This window comes from Psammomys obesus, unplaced genomic scaffold (assembly GCF_907164565.1).
Source record: "Psammomys obesus unplaced genomic scaffold, mPsaObe1.curated_primary_1811, whole genome shotgun sequence".
Taxonomy (NCBI): domain Eukaryota; kingdom Metazoa; phylum Chordata; class Mammalia; order Rodentia; family Muridae; genus Psammomys; species Psammomys obesus.
The window spans coordinates 1,487,064-1,513,564 of NW_026592510.1; the positions used below are offsets into that span (position 1 = coordinate 1,487,064).

Sequence of the window (26,501 nt, forward strand, 5' to 3'; positions counted from 1 at the left end):
ATAATAATAATAATAATAATAATAATAATAATAATAATAATAATAATGTATTGAAAAAGGTCAGATTTTAAGAATCTTTTTTTTCCCTCATGATAAATTTCTCAAAGGCATTTTATTACAAACTAGATTTTCATTAAAAAAATTACCATGTTTTAACTTCAGTATTTAAGTTCTACTTCATGCTATCTTTTGTCTTTATTTCAAATCTTGACGGGCCTATTTTATTTCATAGATCTGAATGACATGTTTCTCACCTTCCATCTGCTCAAGTTAAATGTTAAAGAGTGTTGTATAACATTCAGCCAATAAAGTCTTTGATTAAAACAAACAAGAGGCCTGGATATTGCTGAGTATCCTCTTGGGGGCAATGAACCTCCTCGAGAGCCAGGAGTCTGAGCCCAGTGTATGTGAATTTCTGCTTCTCTCTCACTACAAACACAATGAAAAGCCAGGCATGTGACTGAAAATCTACAGTGAATGGGGGGCGCCTCAGCACTTAAACCCATTCTAATCGTGTGACAGCAGCCAGAGTAAACTCTAACTAGAAATCTGGGTGAGTCATTCAGGATTGAAGGGCTTTGCCTTCGCCCTACAAAAAAATTCAACCAAAGAAAGCATGTGATGGAAGTGCAGACATAATTCCAGGTACCACTTTTTACACTCCATTCAACCCGCAGGACTGTAAACCAAACATGTGGCAACACTACACAAACAAAACCTATCTCAAAAACCAAACCAAAAAACAAAACAACAACAACAACAACAACAAAACGCAAAACAACACAAACAAACAAACAAAAGTAACAACAGAAATAAAATTCAACAAAAACATTTGAACATAAAGCTGGGTGTATGCCTTTAATCTCAGCGCTCGGGAGGCAGAGGATCTCTGAGTTTGAGGCCAGCCTGATTTATAGAGCAAGTTCCAGGACAGCCAGGGCTACACAGAGAAACCCTATCTCAAAAAACAAACAAAAAGATAAAATAAAGTTCGATGAATGTTTTTTTATTCTTCTTAAAGATGAGCTGGCCTCAAATTCTGAAATATGCCTATGTGTCCAGAGTGCTGGGATCAAAGGCAACGCCACATCTGGCTGCAGCAGCGCTTCTTAACGCAGAACTCACAGGCTTTCCAGACCCACTTTAATGAGTTCTTGAGTGTTAGGAAACTTCAGAAATGACTTGGTTGGTGGTTTAGCTCAAGTATAAATTTGTCAGAGAATAGAGGTCACAGGAAGAGGAGAAGATGAAAATGACTTTGAAGAGGCAAAAAAGGGGTTTCTGTATCTTCAGTGCAGTGATGCTTACACAAATGTGTACACGAGTTAAAATGGTACAGAACCATCCATACACATGGTGGCAGTGCTAACTCCCAAGCTGACTACTGAGTCACATTAAGGAATACATGGGAGCCCGGTGTTATGGCCCATGCCTATAATTTCAGTACTCAGAAAGCTGAAGTAGGATTCCTATGAATTCAAGGCCACCCTGACCTACATAGTGAGTTTAAGTCCAGCTAGGACCAGAAAACAAAACTCTGTCTTTAGAAAAAATAAAAGGGGGGGGGGGCTGGAGAGATGCCTCAGAGGTTAAGAACACTGGCTGTTCTTCCAAAGGTTCTGAGTTCAATTCCCAGCGACCACATGGTGGTGGCTCACAACCATCTATAATGAGATCTGGTGCCCTCTTCTGGTGCACAGACACACATGCAGGCAGAATGCTGTATAAATAAATAAAATCTTTAAAAAATAATAAAATAAAAGGGCTAAGGATGTGACTCAAATGGTGTACTTGTTCAGCATCCATAAAGCCCTGGGTTTGATCCCCAGGACTACATAAAACTAAGCCTGGTGACACATGCCTGTATGCCAGCACTTGGGAGGTGGAGACAGGAGAAGTTTAAGGTCATCATTGACTACACAGTGAGGTTAAGACTAGTCTGGACTACATGAGACCCTGCCTAAATAAGTAACTATGATGCATGGGACTTTTCTGTACTATTCTTATAATTTTTAATGTAAACTAGTAATTATTTTAAAATATGAAGTTAGCTAAAAGGCGTTCGATAACAATGTTTTTAAACATTTATTTGGTGAAGGGTGGTGAGTTGCTACAGCAGAGGTCAGATGACAACTTTTGGTGGAGATGGTTCTTTCCTTCTGCCACGTGGGCTTTGAGGGATTCAACTCACGTCCTTAGGCTTGGCAGAAGCACTGTTACCTGATGACCCACCTCACCAATCAGTTTTAGTTTTGAGACTAGTCTTGTGTCTTGTTATGTAGCCCTGACCTGTATCAAACTCTCAGTCTTTCTATCTCTGCCTCCTGGGACATGCCACTTAAAAAAAAATTCCTTATTATTTGTGTGGGTGTTTACACGCACTTGCACAAATATCATGGTACACAGGTGGGGGCTGAAGGACAGCTGGTAGAAGCAGGGTCTTTTCTTCCCCCATGTGGCTTGCAGATATTAAACTCAAGTCTCAAGACTATGCAGCAGGTCCCTTTACTCACAGCCATCACCCTGGCGCAATAACTGCCTGTTAATGTCAGACCCAAAGAAGCACTTCCTGGCAGTAGACCACCTTGTTTCCTTCTTGCTGCGTAAGGAGGTTTTACTTCAAGCTACCGTTATTGGAAAGTCTGGTTTTAAGTGTGTTAGCACACTTGTAAATCCAGGAACTGAGGCGGAGGCAGGACTGAGAGGGCTTCAGACTAGCCTGGGATCAAAACAAAACTAAGAGCTGGGGTGGCTCCGCAGTTAAGGGCTACCTCTGCTCGCCTGGGGAACGGGGTTCGGGTCCCAGCACCACAGGGCAGGTCACAGCTATTTATATCTCCATCTGCAGATCTGGTGCCCTCTCTCAGCCCCTGTAACACTGCCTAAATGGGATACACAGACATACATGAAGGCAAACCACCCTTATGTTCAAAATAAAAAATAAAAATTAAAAAAAAATCCAGCTGAGCAGTAGTGCAGGCCTTTAATCCTAGCACTTGGGAGGCAGAGGCAGTTGGATCTCTCAGTTCAAGGCTAGCCTGGTCTATAGTGTGAGTTCCAGAACAGTCTCGAAAAAAAATCTTAGAAATCAACTCCATAGCCAAAGGCTTACCTAAAATTTTCTTCAGAGATATACACTCCGTTTTTCTCACGGGCTGCAGCAAGATCGCGCTTCAAACGCTCTATCTCTTCTGTATACTCCTACACAAGAGGAATGTTATACATAGGTATCAAGTTAGTAGTTCTAGTTCTATTATTAAGTCTGGAGCGCATATGCATGAAATAAAACATGTTAGCACTTTATGTTTTTCAAACATAAAAGTTATAATCATACTGAAGAAGAAGACGAAGACGACGACGAAGAAGAAGAAGGGGGGGAGGAGAGGATTTTACTCCATCACATAGGCTGTCCTTGATAGCAATCTTCAGTCTCAGTCTTTGACATGATGAGAGTACATGTGTAGACACCCCAGCCCCAGCTATAACTAGTTTTAAATCAATGTTAATTTGCTTAGAAATACTCTTTTAATGGCCTTAATAAAAGTCTTTAAATGTATTCATTATAAGCTTATCTACCCGTCTTCATCTCAGTTAAGATCTCTACTGCTGTGATAAAACACCATAACCAAAGAAACCTGGGGAGGGAAGTGCTTACTTAAGCACTTACTCCAGGGCAGGAAGCTGGAGGCAGAAACTCAAGCGGAGGCCATAGAGGATGCTGCTTCCTGGCTTTGCTCCTCATGGCTTACTCAGCCTGCTTTCTTATATACCACAGGACTATCTGGCCAGGGGTGGCAGGACTCACAGTGAGGTGGGCCCTCCTATGTCAACCACTAGCTGGAAAACAACAACAAAAACCCCACAAGCTTGCCTACAAGCCAGTTTAGCTGGGGCATATTATCAATAGAGGTTCCCTCTTCCTAAATGGCTCTAGCTTATGCCATGCTGACAAAAAACTAATCATGACAGCCTTTGAGAATCATTACAAAATTCCAGTAATTAAAACTAAATAGTGTTGGTAGAAGAATTAAATAAATGAATAGAACAAAGTTCAGAAATAGACCCCAATACATCTGAAAAGATTGATATAGTAGACAACACAGAAATTAAAAGCTTTTGCTCTGCAAAAGCCTGTGTGAAGATGAGAAGCTATTCAACAAAGGAGGAAAGCAAACCTCAAATATCTAGAAAACTTTGTATGTAACAAAGAAACTAAAGTATATTAGGGACTCTAGGCTGGAAAGCTGGGCTGCAGGTAAGAGCACTGGCTGTTCTTGCAGAGGACCCAGGCTCTGTTCTCAGCACCCACATTTTGGCTAACAGACATCTGTAAGTCTAGCTCCAGGGAAGCTGACACCTCTTCTTGCTGCCACTGGTACTGCATACACGTGGTGCATACACGCAGCAAAACACCCTTACACATTAAACAAAATCCAAAACACATCAATAAAGGAAGAAACAATCCATCACAAAAGAGTGCTAAAGACAGGACCAAACATGTCACCAAAAAGCATATCCAAGCTAACGGTGGTGGCACACACCTTTAATCTCAGCACTCAGGAGAGGAGTTTGAGAGCAACCTGGTCTAGAAGAGCAAGTTCCAAGACTAAACAGGAAAACCCTGCCTTGAAAAACAAAACAACGCAAAAACAAACAAAAAAAGGACATAAGACTAGTAGGTAAGAGAAGATGTTTTATGTCATTGGTCGTTAGGGAAATGTAAGGTCGACCAAGTGATACAACTAACAACCACCACACCTTTTCAGGGTGGCTAAAGTGAAAAATAGCTACATCACCAAACGCTGCTGAGGGAGTGAAGAAAGCATATCACTTACATTGACAGTAAAGCCATACAGACACACTGAAGAATGGTTTGGCAGAGCTGGGCATAGCGGTGCATGCCTGTAGACCCAGCAGTAGGAAGCAGAGGCAGGACAATTACGATTAATGCCAACCTGAGCTACAGAGTGAGACTCAACTCTGTCCCATCACAACAAACTACTTTAGTCACTCCTTAAAAACTGAAGCAGCCAGTTCCTACGCACCACAGCACACTCACTGACAATTGCCAGGAAGAAATGAAAGTCTAAGTCCAGAAGAGATGTCTCTGCTGGTCAAAGCATTTGCAACAGAAGCCTGACAGGTCCTGGGACCCACTGTGGAGAATGCCTCCTGAAAGCTGTCATCTGACTTCCACATGCATACAGGTGGACACACAGTGATAGAATAAACATTTAGATGAAAATGTACTGGGGTGGTTTGGATAAGAACAGCCCCACAGGCTCATATTATTTGAATGTTATTTTTATTCAGTTCGAAGTTGGCCTGTCATGAAGGAGTAAGAGGACAGCTGTTGGAGAAAGAAAGTCAGTGAAGGCAGACTTTCAAAAGCCCATGCCAGGCTCAGCCTTGTCTTCTCTCTGCCTCCATCTTTCAGATCAGGTATGAGCTCTACCACCCTGTGCCAGGCCTGCCTACCACCATGCTCCCCGCTAAGATGATCGTGGACTAAACCCGCTGACACTGTCAGCAAGTCCCCAATAAGATGTTTTATTTTAGAGGTTGCTTTGGTCATGGTGTCTCCTCACAAAAATTAGAACAGTAAATAAGACATGTATATTTATACAAATGCCTATGAATTAATATAAATAGCAGTTTCATTTGAAACAAAAATTAAAGTTATTCAATAAATCATTCAAGATTGTCACACAAATTAAACAAATAGCACACAGATACCATAAGATACTATTCAACACTAAAAAGCTCTATCATAATACATGACTATTTGAGTGAACCTCCAGAGAATACAATATTTAAAGACGACTCCAAAAATTTATGCTTCAATAGTTTTTCTTCAATAATACTTCTGAAACTACAAAATTCTACAGAACAGATTAGTGAGTATAGGAATTAGAGCTAAGAAGAGAGGAGGAAATTTTTTAAGTATCTTATGGCATTTTTGGAAATAACCTATTGGCTGGTATATGTTTAAACAAAATACAGCAGTATCTATATAATAGAATATTATTCAGCAATATAAAGAAATACACTGATATATGTCAACAGCATAAATTAAATCAACAAGTAAAAAGGGAGAAGCAAGAAGCCAAATAGTATATAATTCCCTTCATAGAAAATGTATAGGAAAGGCAAACTAGCTATAGAAAGCATACTGATAAACAGGCATGGTGGTTCATGTCCATAATCCTAGCACTAAAGAGGGCAAGCAGGAGCATAAGGAAACAGATGCCAGGCCAGCCTGGACTACAAACTAAGTTTCTGCTCAAGAACAAAACAAAGAGTAAGAGAAAGAAAGCATATCAGGGGCCATTTGATTACAAAGAAGGGAAACTACAGTATTAATTTTGTTCTAAAAGTGAATTATATAGATATTGGACAACTACATTAACATATTTTTAAAAAAATCACTGAACAAGTGCTAAGAAGAGGTAAATGTCATGGTATTTCACATCAACGATGCAAACAGAACTTATAATTGTAAACGCAAATGCTACCAAGGGTGTCAACACATCAGTGTTAGGAAAACCCTCTAATGTATCGGGCATTTGCGTTGTTACATTACATGAAATGCCTACCACAAGGGGCTGGGGAAGCAGTTCAGTGGCAGCCGGTCTCCAGAACCACAGTGAGGAGCGCACTTCTGCCTGGTCAATGAGACCCTCGCTCAACAACACATGCTTATCACAAGCAGTTTGATAGATCTTAATTAACAGTAATCTGCCATTATTCCTAGCCTGGTGTGATGGTGCACACCTTTAATCCCAGCACTCAGGAGGCAGAGATAGGTGGATCTCTGAGTTCCAGGCCAGCCTGGTCTACAAAGCAAGTTCTAGGACAGTCGGGGCAACACAGAGAAACCCTGTCTGAGAAAAACAAAAATAAAAAACATTACCTTAATAAGAGCTCTCTTGGTGAGTTTCTGATTAACTTCAGGCTTATTCATTATGTTCTTTGCTCTGTGAGCATATTCTAATGTACTCAGAGTTTCCTGTCATAAAATAAAAGGTTAATAATTACTGAAGACATCAGGATGAAAATAAGATACTTCCATTACTTAAAATGTACTAAATAACTTACAAGCATAATTTCTACCTGCATTAATGTATGAAATCTATTAACTGACTATTTTGACCAAGAATTTTTTAAGTGTTGTTATGTGTGCATGAGTGTGAAAGCCACTGGGTCAAGGTTGAATGCCTTTATCACTCTCCATCTTATGCTTTCAGGTGGCATCACTCTCAATGAATCTGAAGCCTGCCAATCTAGACAGACTGGCTGGCCAGTGAGCTCCAAGGATCCTTCCAAAGACCCCAGGACTGCATCACCAAACTTAGCTCTGATGTGAGGACTGGGGATCTGAATTCAGGTCTCCTCATGCTTGTGTGGCATGCACTTTACTTTACTAAGAGCCACCTCCTCAGCCTCCTACACTGGCCTTAAACTCAGTGAATTCCACCAGCTGGTGAATAAACAAAATGTCCTATTAAGTAACAATTTTCTCAAAGGAAAAAAAACTTTCCACCTTGGAAGGAAATTCCTTAAGGATAATATTCTAAAGGGTAGTAAAACGTTCCATCTTGCAGGGAAGCCCAGTAAGCTCAGGAAATAAAAAATTCAATAGTTACAGAAGTCCCTGAAACAGGTACACCAGGACTCTCCCACCCACTGAGCAGAAAGTCCCTGAAACAGACGCAGTGGGCCCCTCCCTGAGAGACACTCAGATCAGCAGAACTACTCTCAGACATTCCTCAGCCTGTTGGGCTGTATGCAAGTTGAGCTGCCATGAGCAAATGCACATGGAGGATGGGGGAGGCTTTGGCGATGCAGCTGTCTTTGAGCCATTTTTACTCTTATAAGTAATCTCTCACCCATATTACTGTAAGCAACCCCAATAAAAACCATTAGTTGACCAAGTTGAGCTCTGTGATGTTTTTACTTTGGTCTGACATGTGTTCCCTATCTGAAGTAAGTAAACATTGTTCATGAGATTCCAAGAACACTGTTACACAACACCTACATCCACATGATTAAATATTATGCACCCATAAAAAAGAATGAAGTATATTGAAATATAACCTAATTTTAACATAGTATAACATAATGAAAATAGTATGCAAGAAGTCTATTGACTCAATCTAAGCCCTCAATGAACACAACACCCATCACTACTGACATTGAAAATCTTTTTTTTTTTAACATGTATGGGTGTTTTGCCTGAATGTATGTCTATGCACAGTGTGCAGGCCTAGTGCCTGAGATGGCCAAAAGAGGGCAACAGATCCCTAAGAATGGAGTTACACATAGTTGTAAGTCACCACATGGGTGCTGGAAATCAAACCCTGGACCTCTGGAAGAGGAGCCAAAGCTCTTAACCACTGAGCTTTCTCTAGTCCCAGCAATCTTTGTTTGTTTAAAGAAAGTATGAAAGGCTAGCAAGATGACTCAATGAGCTAAGGCATTTGCCACCAAGCCAAATGACCTGAGCTTGATCCCTAGAACCCATACTATAGAAGGGGAGAATTGACAGCCACAGTTGTTTTCTGACTCCTATCTGTATACCCTCCCCCAACCCCTGAGACACACATACAAAATAAACAAATAAGTATAAAATATACTTTTTCCCTGGGTAGTGGTGGCACACATCTTTAACCCCGGCACTCAGGAGACAGAGGCAGGAGGATCTCTGTGAGGCTAGCCTAGTCTACAGAGCTAGTTCCAGGACAGCCAGGGCTACACAGAAAAACCCTGTCTCAAAAAACAAAACAAACAAATAAACAAAAAACCCACCACCATCACCACCAACAACAAAACAACCAAAAATCAAATATATATGTCTGGAAGCAGAGGCAGGAAGATCACAAGTCTTCTGCCAGCCTAGAAGACACAGCAAATCTCAAAAGAAATCCAGAAGAGAAAGAGACACACACACACACACACACACACACACACACACACACACACGCTTTGGAGGTCATAACTGGCTTTTTATCACAGTGGCATCTTCTAGGATATATGCTCATATACAATGTCCAGGTTATCTATTACAGCACGGAATGAAGCAAGTAAGTGCACTTTAAAATTATGACAGCTAAGAAAGGCTCTCGGTCCCCACACGGGCTGCTTCCTCTCAAAGGGCTTACCTCAAGATTAAGAGATGCAGGGGAAATGGTGGCAATTATAGATGTTCGTGTGCGTCCCCCAAGGGAGTCTTGCAGGATTCTAGTTAGTTTAGATTCTCGATAAGGAATATGAGGTGTTCTTTCCACAAGAGCAGTAATAACTCTTCCCAAAGTCAACAGGGACTGGTTGATATTTCCAGCTTCCCTGGCCCTCTTGTCAACAGCTCCAGAACGCCCGATATTTTCACTTCCTGCAAGATCAACCTTTAATTTTAAAAAGAAAGTGTCAATCTTTGTATTTGGATCCAAAGATTTGTATTCTTTCATATTTTTCACTATATATAATGTACTAAATGGCTAGCTAAGTAAATTTTCCATAACAAATTTCTCCTCCCACTCCAAAGCTAATTAATGAAGTAACTATAAAGATACTGTACATAAGTGAGAATCCCAAACTTCTCTAGGGAGTAATCAAGAATAACACAGTGGCATTAAGGCAGGATGCTTACCAGATTCAACTTTCCAATTTTAACAAGCTCTTCTCCATCAATTGTAGTTTCTTTCATGTGTATCGTAACAGAAAAAACTGAATGTGAACGACTAGAAAACAAGAGCAAGTTGTCCACTCATTACAATGTAAAACATTATTTGTTCCCTACAAAATACTGAAAACAGGAAAGGAAGCTCTAAAGGCACAAGGGAAAACAAAGATATCATCAGTCAGAAAATAAAACTTGGCAAGACAAAATTCTACCTGCTACCTACAATACTAACTTTATCAAAGCTAAGAAAACAACCCTAGAACTTGTAGTGTGGAGGAGAGCCAGTGTCTAGCACACACCAGTTCCTGAGTTCCAGCCACAGCAACACACACTTACAAAGATTTCTCAGGCACTTCTGAAAAGAACAGTGTTTCAGAGCAGATGGCTCCCAAACAGAACATCGCTGCACTCGCTAATGTCATCAGCAGTGGAAAATACAGCAACTAAACAGTATTTAGAGAAATTTGGACCTTTCATGAATACCAGAGTTAGTAACCATCTTGTGTGTTGACACTAAAGTAAAATCCTTTTTTAAAAAAAAAGATTTGGCCTCAATTTCTACAGCTCAGTGATCAAGTGCTTGCCTGACATCTGCCTTGGATTTAATTCCTAGTACCACCAAAAAACCAAACTCCATAGAACAGTTGTATAAAAGTGCCTAAGAGGCTACCTTAAAAAGGCAGTTTAGCTAACATGAACTCAGTGGCTAGCTCTTTGACCACCTTCCCCTGAGTGGAGGGGCAAACTTACCAGGCTACAGAGGAAGCCAATGCAGCCCAGTCCTGATGAGACCTGATAGGCTAGGGTAAGATGGAAGGGAAGGAGGACCTCCCCTATCAGTGGACTAGGGGAGGAGCATGGGAGAAGGAGGGAGCTACAGCTGGATACAAAGTGAATAAAGTGTAATAAATAATAATTAATAAAAAATGCAAAAAAAGAAAAATTCAAAATAATGATTATAACTATATCAAACAAGACAGAGGATGGAAGAAGTCAACCCAAGACATGAAAAAATAAATAAATTTTTAACAAAGCAGTTTAGTCTCTGTGCATTTCATCCTAAAATTTAATCTGGGTTTCTAGCAGATGTGGTTTTATTTACATTTTTGGTTTAGTTTGATTTGTTGGTTGGTTTTGAGACAGTCTTACTGTGGAGCCTTGGATGGCCTGGAGTTCCACCTGCCTCTACCTCCTAAGTGTTGTGATTAAAGCGTGTGCCACCTCACCTTGCTTTGGTTTGGTTTTTGAGTCAACAGAAAGGTTAGAGGTTAGCATAGACTAGTTCTGCTCTGAGGGTTCGGCTTTGCCGACTGTTGTTTGGAAGCACAGTCTGACTGCACAGCCCAAGTGCGCCTAGTTATATATTCCCGTCTGATCTCCCACTTGTGATCCTTTCCTCGGCCTCCCAAATGCCAGGATTACACATGAACCACCACACCACACCCGGCATACCATCATTTGAAAAAGAAGCTGTCTTGAAAATGCTAATACTTCTGCACTAATTTAACTTACCTTTGTTTTCCTTTCAACAATCTTCCTCTTTTTGAGTCTGATTCCAAGTTCCAAATCTGCTATGTGACCCAGTTTCCTGACCCATCCTAACTTGACACCTCCAAAGTTTTTGTAAAAGGAAAATGGTTTTTCTTACCTAGAATAAGCATTCATCAAGGTTGCTGCAGTTGTCCTTTTTGCTGCCCCCTTCTCTAAAATTTGGTAGACCTCATCTTTGTTGTGTACTGTAATTTCCTCTAAGCCTTTGATTATCACTCCTCTCTGATCAAACAAATATCAAAAGAATATCTATTACTTTATAAAGAAAAAGTATACTGACTTTTAAAAGATTCATGCAGTAAAATTTGAAACTTTCTTTCTCAAACCCTGAGTTACCTTGTTCCGGGGATCATCAAACATCTGCAGCCTTTCAGAAACATCAGTAGACGAACTAAGTAGATCAAAAAGCTCCTCGTTATAGATTTCCAATAGGGATACTTTGACTGAAAATTCAGTGCCATTATCAGTAAGTTTCTCAAAAATTTGATGAAGAGTACGTGGAATTATACCAGCCAAAGGATCCTGAAATTATATTAAGAAGAATTAAAATAAATGTCATTTACTGCAACAGTTAAAATATAACAAAGGTCTCCTTCAGAGTTTATTACTGTGTCTTAATGCTGGGGATTGGTCCTATGGTCTCACACATACTAGGCAAGTAGTCTATTCCCATCCCTGTTCTTTTTAGAGACAGGCATCTCCCTTAAATTGCCCAGGCTGGCCCCACACTTGAAATAACTTTTGCCTCAGTCTCCAGGGTATGTGGAATCATAGATATATATCATTGTACCCAACACTAGTTTATTTAAGGTTCACTGTATAACCTAGCCTGGCCTCCAATGTGCAATTCTCCTAACTCAGTCTCCCAAGTACTAGTACCCAGGCACAAGCCGACACACCTGGCATATAGTACATTTCAATATGAGCCAGTTAACCCTTCTAATCCAGTTGTTTTGAATTCTATTGATCACAAAGAATGCTTGAAAAAAAAATTGTGTCTGTACTGAACATGTACATTTTCCTTTGTCACCGTTCCAAAAAAAAAAAGAGCTGTGTGTGGGTAAATGCATGCCAAGAACCCCAGCACTTAAGATATAGAGAATGGGGTCAGTTCAAGGCCAGCTTCAGCTGCATAACAAGTTTAAGGTCAGGCTAGGCTACTTAAAAGCCTGTCTCAGAACAACCCTCCCCCAGTAAAAAAACATAGTGCTTGCATTGTATTAGGGATTGCACATAATCTATGGATGAATTAAGCTATGGGAAAGGATATATTTAACATATGTACAAATAATATACCATCTGATAAAAAGACGTGTGCATCCTCAAACTTAGGTGTGTGTACGTATGTGTGTATGAGAATCAACCACTCTCCTCGGATACTGAGACAACTATACCAAAGCAAGTTAAAAACCAAAACCTAACTAACTAATCTAATGTTAGAAGTCACGTCACATCAGCCTGAGTTATAGTCATAACCTGAACATATTAAATGGAAAATACATAATAAATAGCTGTTAAATTTAAATTTTTAAATTTAAAAATCGGGCATAATCCTGAGTAGTATGAAGAAATAATGCACTATCCTGCCAGGAAGACGAATCACCCCTTTGATTTTATATAAGTACTGTCTATGCTTCCTGCTTATCAGCCACTTGGGAGCACTATTGGTTATAATAGCCATTGTTCTGAAAGGATAGTGTTAAATATAGAGTAACTCATTTCATATAATCCCAGAACTATGGAGGCTGAGATGCAACAATTATTACAAGTGAAAGAGCAATGTATAGTGAGTTCCAGGCCAGCCTGGGTTATAGTATAAGACTTTGTGTCAATAAGACAAAATAATAATAATAATAATATTAAACTACCACCTAAAGCACAATAGCAGTAATTTTGGCAAGTTGGACATATCAAAGAGAAAAATGTAAAGAGCTTCATTTAAGTGACAAAGTGAAAGTAGAATAAAATTTTGAGACAGAGAGAAACCATATTTGAATAACATATTATAGTATATTGCTACAATTCTTATATTATTAGTTGTTGATAAAATTTTATTATACCTAACTCATAAACTGGATGCTATCATAAGTGCATATGTAAGAAAAGACATAGTATACAAATTGCTTACTATTTTAGGTACCCGCTAAGAGTCTTGAAAGGCATGGTAGAGGAAGAGCCTGCATTCTGTTCCTGCTATTCTGGAGCCTAAGTAGACCCTCTCTTTTTATCACTTCACTGTATGTGTTGGTCTTATCTCTCCCAATGAGACCATGTATTTCTGACACAACAGTTATTTTACTAAACTACTACTGATTGTACTTTAGGACAATAAAGAACTTAGGTCCACGGATGACATGGTTCTCTGATCTTCTACATTTCAAGAGGTAAACAAGTCGGTAAAATTTAGCTGGCTAAATTTTTGCTGCAACTGAGGTAAAAGGACATTATAAACAATAAATACCTCCTCCCAGGTATATGCTTCATTAGGTGACCTTTCACCTTCCATTGTAAAAGTTTTTCCAGTGCCAGTCTGGCCATATCTGTCAAGATTTCAAAAAAAGTATTAAATCAAAAACAAATACACACATCTAAACCTTCTAAACTTGAAAATTAGTTGTTTTGCTTACGCAAAGATGGTGCAATTATAACCCATAATAACTTCATCTAGAATTGGGCAAACAACGCTTCGGTAAACATCAATTTGTTTCGTAGATGCTCCAAACACCTATTTTAAAAAAGAGAAAGCTCTGAGCAACATCATTCATGTTAATAATCTGCCCACTAGAAACTAGCTCAACAAACCTGAAGGCAAAGTTCAGAAGCATACCATTTTCCATGGAATTACTTTACATTAGTGAATACTCAAGAAGAAAAGAAAAGAAGTACCATATCAAAAGTGTATGTTTTCTTTGAGGTCTTATCAGTCAGTCCTGCAGTTCGTACACTAACTTCTTTCCGAGCATGATCACATTCTACTACCGAGTGGGCGTTAGCTTTCCGCTCTGCCAAATTAAATGGTCTGTAAAAAGAAATAGGTAGAATTTGAAACTTTTACTTAATTAAAGTTAAATAGTAATACTTTCCTCAATTACACTAATCAAGAAAAATATGTAATATGAAATTGTTCACAGGGATTAAATAAAGAGGAAACGACATGATAAAGCAGACAGTAGATCATAAAGGCTTCAGTTCCCCAGAAATAAAATCAATTTTCAAAGATGGATAAAACATAATCAAGCGTCCTTTTTGTTTTTGAGGCAAGTCTCATGTAGTGCAGGCAGGCTTCAAACTCACTACGTAGCAGTGGCTGGCCTTGAACTCCTGATCTTTCTGCATCAAGTACTAAGATTATGAGGCAGTAGAGATCAAACCCATGGTTTCCTGCATGCCAGGCAAACACACTTGAGGATGAACCACATCCTCAGCCCCCATTCTAAGTGTTTTAGAACAGAGGCTAACATAATTTAAGATATAAAAATACCTCTTTTTTAGAACTTCATTCCCACTTGATTTATTTATTTTGAGACAGTGTCTCTCTGTAGTCCTGGTGGTCCTGGAACTCACAGAGATACTGCCTCTGCCTCCCAAAGGTGTGTACCACCACAGCAGCTCATATCTTCAATATTCCTAACTGTGGTTGTTAGGTTATAATGTAGCAGAAAGAACATCAAGTTTATATGTAAGATATAAACCATCCAGGGACTATCTGGCATGAAATAAAAAGTATACAAAAATAATTGTCAAAGGCCTGGAGTCCCAGCTACTGAGGAAGTTGAGACAGGAGGATCTCAAGTTACAAAACCTGCCTGAGCTACAGATTGAGTTTAAGGGCAACTTTGGAAATTTAGTAGGAGCTGATCTCAGAAAAGACTGCAGATATAGTTGAGTAGCATAGTGTTTACCTAGCACATGTGAGGGCCTGGGTCCAATACCCAGCACAGCTAAAATTATAGTAAAAGTGCAGTTTAATTCAATAAAATGATGGATATGCAGGCCACTTACTATGCCCAAAGTACCCACTGCTCAGGCATATACTTATGCTAACTCTGTGTTAGTTTTTCAACCTGAATTTAGCAGCATCACTATGGAGGAATCTGAATTCAGAACATGGCTCTCTGGCAAAAAAATAAAAATAAAAATAAAAAATCACATCCAAAAACCTTCTATGTGTGATACAGCTGGAATACAGAAATACCATTCTTCAGCTGAGAAACATCTAGGTTGTTTCCAGATTCTGGCTATTATGAATAAAGCCGCTGTGAAGATAGTTGAGCAAATGTCCTTGTTTGTATGATTGAACATTTTTTGGATATATGCTCAGAAATGGTATAGCTGGTTCTTGAGGAATTCTCATCAAAATACCAAAACAATTCTTTACTAACCTTGAAAGAACAATTCTCAACTTCATATGGAAAAACAAAAAACCCAGAATAGCTAAAACAACCCTATACGATAAAAAACTTCTGGTGGTATCTCCACCCCGATCACAAAATGTAGTATAGAGCAACTATATAGTAATAAAAACGGCATGGTACTGGCATAGAAATAGAGTGGAGGACCAATGGAATAAAATCAAAGACCAAGAGATAAACCACACACCTATGTACACCTAATTTTTGACAAAGAAGCCAAAGCCATACAATAGAAAAAGACAGCATCTTCAACAAGTAGTGCTGGTCTAACTGGATGTCTAGATGTAGAAAAATGCAAATAGATCCATATTTATCATCCTGCACAAAAGTAAAGTCCAAGTGGATCAAAGACCTCAACAAGCAGACACACTAAATCTGTGAGAAGAAAAAGTGGGGAAGAGCCTTGACCTCATTGGCACAGGAGACAACTTCCTGAACAAAACACCAACAGCTCAAGCTCTGAGATCAACAATTAGTAAATGGGACCCCATGAAACTTAAAAGCTTCTGTAAAGGAAAGGACAGTGTCAACAGAACAAAACAACAGCCAATTAAACTGGGAAAAGATCTTCACCAACCCTACATCTGACAGAGGGCTAATATCCAGAATATATAAAGAACTCAAGAAATTAAACACCAACAAACCAAATGATCCAATTTAAAAATGGGGTACAGAGCTAAACAGAGAATTCTCAACAGAGGAATATTGAATGGTAGAGAAACACGTAAAGAAATGCTTAACATCTTTAGTCTCAGGGAATTGCAAATCAAAACTCTGAGGTTCCATCTTACACCCATCAGAATGGCTAAGATCTAAAACTCAGGTGACAACACATGCTGGAGAGGATGTGGAGAAGAGGGTCCCCACTATTGCCAGGGGGAATGTAACTTTGTACAACCCCTTTGGAAATCAATCTGGCGCTTTCTCAGACAACGGGGACAGGAGATCTCTGGAGCAAGCTGGCTAACTAGAACAGCAGAATTGTAAGCCCTAGGTTCCATGAGAGACCCTGGGCCATCTAGCAAGTTATCCAACTTAGGGCTGCATATGCTTTCACACCACATATAAAAATACATTTTTGTTGTTGTCCAAGACAGGGTTTGTCTGTATAGCCTTGACTGTCCTGGACTCGCTTTGTAGACCAGGCTGGCCTTGAACTCACAGAGATGTCTGCCTCTGCCTCCCAAGTGCTGGGATCAAAGACGTGCACCACTACTGCCTGGCATAAAGATAAAGAGGAAGAGGGACTGGATGGGAGACTGAGATGGATCAGTGGGTGCTTGCCACCAAGCCTGAAAAGTTGAGGTCAAACCCCAGATTCCACACGGAGAAAAGAAGGAACCTACAAGTTGTCCTCTGGCCACTATATGCCCCCAACCAACCAACCAAATGATGTTTTTTTAAAAGGGGGGAAAAAAAAGAAAGAAAATGGTTCTTTGTTGAGCTAAGGATGAAGCTCAACTGGCAGCAAGCCTGGCACACACCTGACTCAAAACGAACCCTGGGATTCTGCTCATGAATTCTTCTTCCCCATAAACCTCAAGTAAGACCACTGTAAATTTTGGTTGTATGTTCCTACTACACTCCTTTTTAAAGAATATATAATTTATGTGTATTTTATCTCCATTGGTGTTTTGCCTGCATGTATATCTGCGCAAAGTACAGAAGCTCTGGAACTGTAGTTGCAGACAGGTGTGCGCTGTCAGGTGGATGCTGGGAATTGAACACCTGTCCTCTTGAAGAGCAGCCAGTGCTCTGAACTGCTGAGCCATCTCTCCAGCCCCTACCATACTCCTTTTTAAACCTCATCTCTCACAATTTGTTCGTTAGTGCCTAACAGAATTCAGACTAGGATATTTTTTAGTTTACTATCTCCCCAGTACTAAGCTTGGTACTATGTCAAGCTATATTACTTAATAAATTTCATCCCAAGAAGAAGGATAAAAAACCTAAGTAAACTGAAAATTAAAACAACCTATTTTATTTCTAGGAACTGTAACCTTTAAAAGTCAACTGTCTGCCATAGCAGATCAACTTAGGCCCCATTTAATCCCTATCAAGAACTACAGTCCACAGAGTAGCATTCATAACATATTTATATACTTAATACATAATTGAGCCAAAGGAACAACCTGAGTTATTTATCCCACTGAGTATGCATATTATATAAGGAAAGTTTAAATAGAAAATCTCTTTCTTTCATTGCTAGACAGCCAAGGTGTTATTTATTTAAGATGCAAACCTCACCTTCTCTTCCCATACCCCAGTCACTAGCATATTACTGAGTGGTCAGAGGAGCAAATTTGTGATCTTGGAAAATTTTGCTCCTGAGCATTAGTAATGCTGTTATTTTGCCGCTCCACTGAAGCCTACACAATGCATATTACTCACAGGAATATACATCATTAAGAGTTCACTAAAATCTAAGTTAAAACCAACATATACTGAGGTAAGCTAAAAGTATCAAGCGTAACAGATTTGCTTTCCAACTAAAATTTTTCCAATTAGTTAACTATTCCCAGCATCTCTATGTTACTCTCTTGCATGAACTTGCGATTAAGCTACTGAATGAATGCCATTCAAATAGTCAGGACAGAGAAAGAGGAAATTTATACAAATTACATATTATTAAAAGTAATGAAAATTCCTGCTGGGCATGGTGTCACGTGCCGTTAAATCCCAGGCAGAGGCAGGAAGATTCTGTGACTTACAGGCCAGCATATCTACTCAGCAAGGTACATGCCAGCGGAGGCGAAATAGAATTATAGAAACTCTCAAGGGGTACTTTAGAGACTGTCAGTGCCGCCAGAAAAAGTACTTGCAAGCTATTACCCTAACCCAATCCTTTAACTAGAAATTGTAAGGTTCCTGCTGAGTCCTAGCAAACTCCATCAATTTGGATCTCAATACAGATATGTAAAACTTTGAACTAAAATGGTAAGAGAAGGAGACTAAAGATTTTTTTAATGTTTTTAAGTTATGTGTTATTCCACAAATATTCATCATGCACTTATGATAGATAGTAGAGATAAACTAGTGAGCAAAACAAAAAACAAAAACAAAACAAACAAACAACAACAAAAACAGAACCAGAGAGAGAATTTAGCAGCTACACGTCCACACTGAACCCAACCACCCACAACTGCAGCTCCAGGGGATCCAGCAGCCTCTTCTGAACTCCAGAGATACCCAAACTCCTATGCACATATCCACACACAGACACACATGTATTCACATCATTAAAGTAATTAAAATTAAGTAATCTCAGCACTTGGGAAGTGGGGGCAGAAAGCAGCTCAAGAGCGAGGCCACCTGTCTCATTCACACCCTTTCTCAAAAGAAAAGGAAGGAAAAAAAAAACAAAACAGCTGGGCGTGGCGGGACCAGCACATACAGGGCAGAGGCACAAACAACACTAGTAAATAAATTCAGGGACTAATAGGGAGAATGAGCTAGAGAAGAGAAGGGTCAAAGGGTAGTGAGGGAAGAAAACAAATGAGGAAATCACATAATCACAGGTATACGAAGATGCCGTGATGAAATCCTATACTTCGTATTTTGAACTAAAACAGTAATTTTAAATTAAGATCCATTGATCTTAGATCCAATGGGAGAGGGTACTTCTCACCACATCTCACAACCTGAGCTCAATTCCAGGTACCCAAAGGATAGACCCAACTCCTGAGAGTTGTCCTTGAATCGCCAAGTCTGCGTGGTGGCACATGCACACGGGCATGTGCTTGAGCACACAGGGGCATGTGCTTGAGCACACAGAACACACAAAGGCTACATACCGAGACCCTGCCACCAAACACACAAACGAGACAAAATGGATCTGACCAACAGCCGGAGAAAACCTCATATGTTGCTTATTAAAACTCATTGACACATTGGCACCAGGAACACTACCTGATGGAGAAAAGGCCAGACAAGAAAAAGAAAAACCTATACCAAGACGCTACATAACAGACACAATGTAAACATTTTTCACTGGTGAAAAAGGTAAAGGAAGTCTCTTAAGGCAAGGCTTGAAATGCAGGAGGTTAATATGCACACATGAGATGTTTATTTCTCACTTTGGGTGACGCATAAAAGCACATGTTACAGTGGTCTTGTTTGTTTTTGAAGACAGGATTTCTCTGTGCAGCCCCTGCTGTCCTCCAACTCCCTCTACAGACTAGGCTGGCCTCTACTGAGGCAGGGATTAAAGGCCTGACCACAACACTCCCACTGTTAAGTATTCTTTGTTCTTTTTAACTTTTTATAATTCAAATATTTTGTAAGTAACAGAAGAAATAGTAGCATACTGCTTAATAATAATAATAATAATACAGAATTGTAAAACAGTGCATTTGTTGGGCTAGGGAGCTCCCTTGAGTTAAGAGCAGTTCTTGTTCTTCCCCACACTGCAGGTTCACAAGCACTTGTTAATCCAGCTCCTAGAGAGTACGCTTGTCCATGGACACTTTCGTATGCATGCACATACCTTCATGTACACACGTAATTAAAAGTAAATAATAAATACACATAATTCAAAAAAATAAAAATTCAAACTCAGAGATCTACCTGCCTCTGCCTCCCCAGCGCTGGGATTAGAGGCATGTGTCACCACTGTCCAGCTAAATCCTTTTTTTTGCTAAAATCTTTTGTAAGTGCATTTGCTTTCCTGTTGATTAAAAAGAAACCTCCAAATTAAGTAACTAAATTAAAGTTCCAGAGTGCAGCAGTTAAGTATCTGGCTAGACTAAGGTAACTGCTACACCTCCTCTCCAAGTCTAAAAACTTGGTCATCAGCAGGTCTGGCAGCTCAAGCTTGAATAGCTTGTAACACCCCAGCTCTCAGGGGGCTAAGGCCAGAGTTTGAGGCCAGTGTCAGCAACATAGTAGGACTATCTCAAAACACAAACAACAACAACAACAACAACAAAACACCAAAATGACAGGCACCATGGCACACAACACCCAGCTGTTAGGAGGTAGAGGCAGGGGAATCAGCCTTCAAGGTCATCTTATGCTACATAGACAGCTCAAGATTTCATGTATGGACTACATGAAATCTTGTCTCAATAAAGTAAAGAAAAAAGCTAACCACACATACACAAAAACTACACACCAAAAGCAAACCCTTGCCATCGTCTTTAGTAAGCTTACTAAACAATAACCTAAACGTTTTCCTTCAATATTTTAACAAAAGCAGATGCAAGATACATACACATTAATATACGGGAGAAACCTTTAAAATGTTGAAAAAAGTTAAACCGTACTTAACAAGTATCCTTCCTCTACGAGTTCATTTTAAAATTGGGTAGTGTGGTACCTGTAACCACAAGCCAGCAATCCCAGCTACCCCACAGGCTGAGACAGAAAAGGTGGCTAGTTTATAGTTCCGGACCAGCCTCGGTAACATTAAAAATAAAAATGTACTTATTTGGGTACCGGGCAGGAGAGAGCCGAATCCCAGCATTCGCCCGCTACTCACAATTCTTGTCTTTCGGTCTATGAACAAAGGCAGATGAAGAGAAAAATACGATGCACCACAGACATGTACCTTCATTAGCTTGTGAGCTTCATAAACCCACTTTACAGCTTAGTTTTTAATGTCTAACCTAAATTCAGTGATGTCTACTTGATTAATAGAGGTGAATAAGCTATTGCATCTAGAATAAAGAGAACTAGCTATTACTCTTTCCGAAGTGGAAATAACCCCAAGGCAAGCGCCAAACTACCTGCAAAGTAGATATGAACCTTTACTCCCACACTGACAACCTTCACGGAGTAGCAGTGGGCCATGACACCTAAATACTCGGCGAAGTTGGCGTTTAAAAGGAAACACACTTTTCAGTGAAGAGCAACCATCAAATTCCTTGTGAATGCAGCTTAACTAACCAACAACACCCTTCCCCTTCAGAAACAAACCCTAACTAGAGCTCAACCTTGTAACATTTTTATTGAACAAAACGTGGTACTCAGAAACCGTAATTTAGATTCCTTCAGAAAATGCAAACAAATCGCTCTCCCGAACGGCGAGGGAAGGAGCCCAACAGCGAAGCCTTCGAGTCCGGACTCGCATCAGCCTCTCCTCTTACCTGCATCTCACCACCACTTGAATGTTCTTGCCTTTCTCCTCCTTCTTCTTGGAAGAAGAACTCGGCTGGGACGCCATGGCTGCCCCGCCAAAACCTGGCGGCCTGGCGGTGAATCGATCCTGTGGGAACCTGGCGCCCGCCTCCTCCCGCCCGGTGCTGCCGCAGCCAGGAGGACCGAGAGTTGCAGCTCAGCGTCCCCGCGGTCCACGCAGGCCTCCAGGCGTGGCCACCGCCCCGCAACAGCCGGAGAGAACGACCCCGCAGGCTGGTGTCTGAAAACCCAGCAACGATTCGGCGCCTCAATTTGAAAAAGGAGACAAGTTACCGAGCCAATAGCGGCGCGGCGCGCAGGGCATCATGGGACGCGCGTCGTCACCGTGGCCACGCCTGGGCGTGGCCTGAGGAAACCGGAAATGATGTGGGCTACGGCTTTGTAGTCCGAAGTCCGGTTTGCGAGCTGGTCGTCCCGCGGCTCGCGGGCTTATGGGGCCTGGGACGGCTTCGTCGCCGCGCTCGCTGGGTCCTGCCTGCCCTCCGAGGCCTCTCGCTTTCCGTAGAGGTGACGACGACTCCGCGGGGCTTGTGGAGGCGGCCACTGGGCCGCTTAAGGTGTAGGTGGCGGCCGAGGAAACAGGCCCTCCGTCGCGGAAGGTTCCCGGAGCTACGCTTCTGTTTCGCGGGTTAGCCTCTGACATAACTCCCGGGTCTAGGAGAAGGGGCCCGTGTCCTCGCCAAATACCTGCCTCCACAGTACAGATCCCTGGTCCTCTGGATTAAGCATAGCCAACTGTCTAGCGATAAACTAGTCCCGGAGACTCACTGGCATCTCAAAATGTTCCACAAAGCGGACGTAGCAGAACTCTTTCTATCCTTGCCTCCAACCGAATCGTTCGAACTTCGACACTTTTTTGATTGTTTACGTGTTTGGGTTTTTTGTTGTTGTTTTGAGACCGGGTTTCTCTGTATAGCCTTGGCTGTCCTGGAACTCACTCTGTAGACCAGGCTGGCCTCGACCTCACGGAGATTCTCTTGCCTCTGCCTCCCGAGTGTTGGGCTCAAAGGCTTGCGCCACCACTGCCCGGCCTTCCTCTACAACCAACTTCCTCCAAGGCTTTGAATATCGTCCCTGAATGACTTCCTTTGATGTCCCTGCTTGCACTCATTTTCCTCCCTGCTACTGCATTCACTCAGCAAATAACCTTTAAAAAGCACACCACAGACATTCAGGGACCGAGGCAGAAAAGAAGGATCAGGAGTTCAAGGTCATTCTAATACATTTCGAGTTTGAGGCCCCTGTGGGCTTCAACAGGCTCTCCATCAAACAAGCAGGCTATGTTCGTCACTTGGCTTTTTATTCTTCTGTGTTTTAGACAGGATGTCATTCTGAACCCAAGGCTAGCCCTGTGTGAATCCTCAATGATCCTCTTGCCTTCTGACTGGCATTACAAGAATGAGCAACCACTCCTTGCTGTTTTTTGTTTGCTTTGTGTGTGTGTGTGTGTCCGTGTGTGTCCTCCAAGTATGCAATGGTGCCATTGAAGACCAAAAGATGGCATTGAATCCCCTGGAGCTGGAATTAAAGGCAATTGAGAACCACTTGAGGTGGGTCCTGGGAACTGAACACAGATCCGTGAGGGGGATGCCCTTATCTGCTCTTAACCGTCTCCCCATCCCGTAATTTTTTAATCTTATTGAAATTAGATCTTGTTTTGCCAGTACTGTCAACCCCATCGAGTTTCTGTCACCACTGACTATGCTTCAGAGTTTCTAAGTTCTCGACTTTCCTAATGCTTCAGCCCTTTAATAAGGTTCCTCATGTTGTGGTGACTCCCAAACCACAAAATTATTTTCATTGCTACTTCATAACTAAATTTGCTACTGTTAGGCATTAGAATGTAAATATCTGTGTTTCTGATGGCCCTAGGTGACCCCTGTCAAAGGGTCATTCCACCCCCCCAAAGGTTGAGAGGTGGAGGACTGCTATTCTAAGGTGTTTTTTTTTACCACCCTCCCATCTCCTGTTGTACCTGGTGTACCATCTGCCTGGATGGAACTCTATTCCTTTGATTCTTTGGATGCCTTAGCCATCTTTCAGACTTCTGCCAATTTCTGGTTTTAAAGGGCCTTGTTTTGTTTTGTGTTTTGTTTTGGTTTTCTGAGACAGGGTTTCTCTGTGTAGCCTTGGCTGTCTTGGACTCACTTTGTAGGCCAGGCTGGCCTCAAATTCATAGAGATCCACCTGCCTCTGCCTCCCAGACTGGGATTACAGATGTGCACCACAGTGCCTGACCAGTTAAAGTAACCAAAGGGCCTTTTTTAACTGGGTTGGGCAAGCCTGTAATCCCAGTCTCAGGGTTTGGATCAGCCTTGGACACCTAGTAAGTTCAACCCAAGTAGGGCTACAAGAGACCCTAAAAATAAAACAAAACTTTCCTGACCACCCTCTCTAAAGGAACTTGCTACTTTCTTCTTAACTACAGTTTATAATTACACTGTGTTTTCTGTCCACCTGAATGTAAGTTTCATCTAGAACCTCCTTCACATTGTTTTGGGGTTTTGTTTGTTTGTTTGTTTGTTTGTTTGTTTTTGAGACAGGATATGTTCAAGGCTCAGGATAGCCTTGAACTCATTGTATAGCTGAGGATGACTTTGACAATCCTGCCTCCACCTCCACAGTGCTAGGATTACAAGCATTCACCACCATACCCATCTTTACTGGACTGGGGTTCAAACCCAGGGTCTCTTTGTGCTAGACCAGAACTCTACCATCTACACCTCTAGGTAGTTTTCCAGTATATTTACACAAAGCAAATATATCTTTGGTGCCTGAAGGAAAATATTTAATGTCTCTGTTTGGGTTTCCTTGTAGCAAAATAGAGATAATAAAATATATCTATATTGTTATCCAAATATCAGGTCTGCTGCTTGCTGGATGCTTTACAAACACACAAATCTGGAAGAAAAAAATTGTTTATTTATAGTTTGAGCCAGAACTACAAAGAATACAAATTCTAGACTCTCTGCCTTCAAAGCAAAGCCCAGAAGCATGTTTGTATTGTTTGATCTGTAAGATAAGTTACCCAAACTGAAAAGGGATGGCTTTTGGGGGAGGGGAAGGGAGCTTGATGGCACCGACAGGAGGACTTCAGCACTGGGAACTGCCCAAAGCTTTGTGGGTGCTAGGCAGCTGTGACAGTCTCGGCCCTTAAATGTGGTTTGTGTGTGTATGAAATTTAATTTTTTAAGGGCTCCCATTCCACTGTTAAAATTACTAGAGGACTGAGATAACATGTAAAGTGCTTAGCAGATAATGTTTTAAATTTTATTTCCTTTTCCTTAATAAATATCAAAACAGTATCTATATGAAAACTTTTAGATTGTTGCAAGGAATTCAAGAAGATAACTAAAAATTTAAAATACAAGCTGGGAATGCAGTAGTACACCTTTTGGTTAGTTTATTTCAGACCCTGCTTTTGATCCCCAGCACTGCAAATAAGTAAATAAGTAAATAAATATTAAAGGCTGGGTATATTGGCACACACCTATAATGCCAGCAATTCAGAGGTGAAGGTAATGGAATTGCTAGTTAGAGAGAAGCCTGGATTGTACAATGAAACCTTGTTATAAATCAAGCAGAAAAACAATAAAAGTACAAGAACTTCAAATGTCTTGTTTATTATGTCTTCTGAGACCAGGTATTGCTATGAAGCACAAACCAGTCAAACCCCTAGCAAGTTCATGTTTCACCCTACCCCACTCAGGGCTGAGATTACAGGTGTACACTGCCATAGCCACTGAGAATCTCCAGTAATGGGTATAGCTACAGGCTATCTAGGGCTTCCTATACGAAATGGTTTGTGCATACCATCCCAATATTTAGAACAACTCTCTGAAGTTGGAGCAATTAACCAACAGGCCAAGTAAGCATAGTGTCTGTGACCATACAGCTGTTAACCACTGGGCGAAAGCTCAGTTATTTCTGACCTCAAATCCCAGGCTGTTTTGTTTGTTGTTTGTTTGCTCAGCGTACACATACTGACTTTCATAATAGCTTCATTTACTGCTTACTGTGGAGCAGGCAATGCAAAGGGTCGCATTATTTTCTGGACTGCAGCATAAATGCTAACGGAGATGGTCAGGGTCCTGTGGCTACTTCTGAGAGTGCTGTTGCATTAAGCAGTTGGTTATCTCTGAAATGCTGTTTTACACTGCCCTCGTGGACCCCAAACTAATGAGGATACAAGTCAACATTTCTCTCTTGAAAATCATCACAGCACTGTGGATATGGCTCAGTTGACCAAGGGCTTTCTACTGTGCATGAGGCACTGTGTTCAATTAAAAAAAAAAGTATACTCAACCATTATAAATTCTTTTTAGTATGGTAAGTGTAGTTAACATTCATACTACCCATGTAACGTGGTGGATTTGTCCTGGCATTTCTCATTCAAGAGATTCCTGGGTTTGTTTTGTTTTTGTTGTTGTTTTAAGATTCATTTGCTGGGAGGCTGAAGAGATGGCTCAGCAGTAAAGAGCACTGTCTGCTCTTTCAGAGGTCATGAGTTCAATTCCCAGCAACCACAGAGTGGCTTACAATCATCTATACTGGGATATGATGCCCTCTCTGGCCTACAGGTGTACATTCAGATAGTGAACTCATACACGTTAAAAAAAAAGATTCATTTGCCATCAAGGTGTTGGTGTTGCATACCTTTTATCCCAACACAAACAAATAAATAAAACAGATTGATTTGCTGGAACTCACTGTGTAGA

The 26,501-nt window shown here is 40.8% G+C and overlaps 2 protein-coding genes across 2 annotated transcripts in view; one reads left to right on the forward strand and one right to left on the reverse strand.

Annotated features, from left to right (window-relative positions):
• Positions 1–21,966, reverse strand: part of Kif11 (kinesin family member 11) — a 42,440-nt gene extending 20,474 nt beyond the window's left edge. Inside the window, exons 1-10 of the mRNA XM_055613722.1 lie at positions 21,732–21,966; positions 14,120–14,252; positions 13,861–13,958; positions 13,695–13,773; positions 11,570–11,755; positions 11,331–11,455; positions 9,650–9,740; positions 9,162–9,404; positions 6,914–7,009; positions 3,113–3,201 (exon numbers count right to left, since the gene is read on the reverse strand). Of these exons, the coding sequence (XP_055469697.1) occupies positions 3,113–3,201; positions 6,914–7,009; positions 9,162–9,404; positions 9,650–9,740; positions 11,331–11,455; positions 11,570–11,755; positions 13,695–13,773; positions 13,861–13,958; positions 14,120–14,252; positions 21,732–21,808 (1,217 nt within the window). The 5' untranslated portion in view covers positions 21,809–21,966. The remainder of the gene's footprint in view (positions 1–3,112; positions 3,202–6,913; positions 7,010–9,161; positions 9,405–9,649; positions 9,741–11,330; positions 11,456–11,569; positions 11,756–13,694; positions 13,774–13,860; positions 13,959–14,119; positions 14,253–21,731) is intronic.
• Positions 21,967–22,180: 214 nt separating this feature from the next.
• Positions 22,181–26,501, forward strand: part of Ide (insulin degrading enzyme) — a 118,096-nt gene continuing 113,775 nt past the window's right edge. Inside the window, exon 1 of the mRNA XM_055613814.1 lies at positions 22,181–22,411. The gene's annotated coding sequence lies outside the window, so the exon portion shown is untranslated. The remainder of the gene's footprint in view (positions 22,412–26,501) is intronic.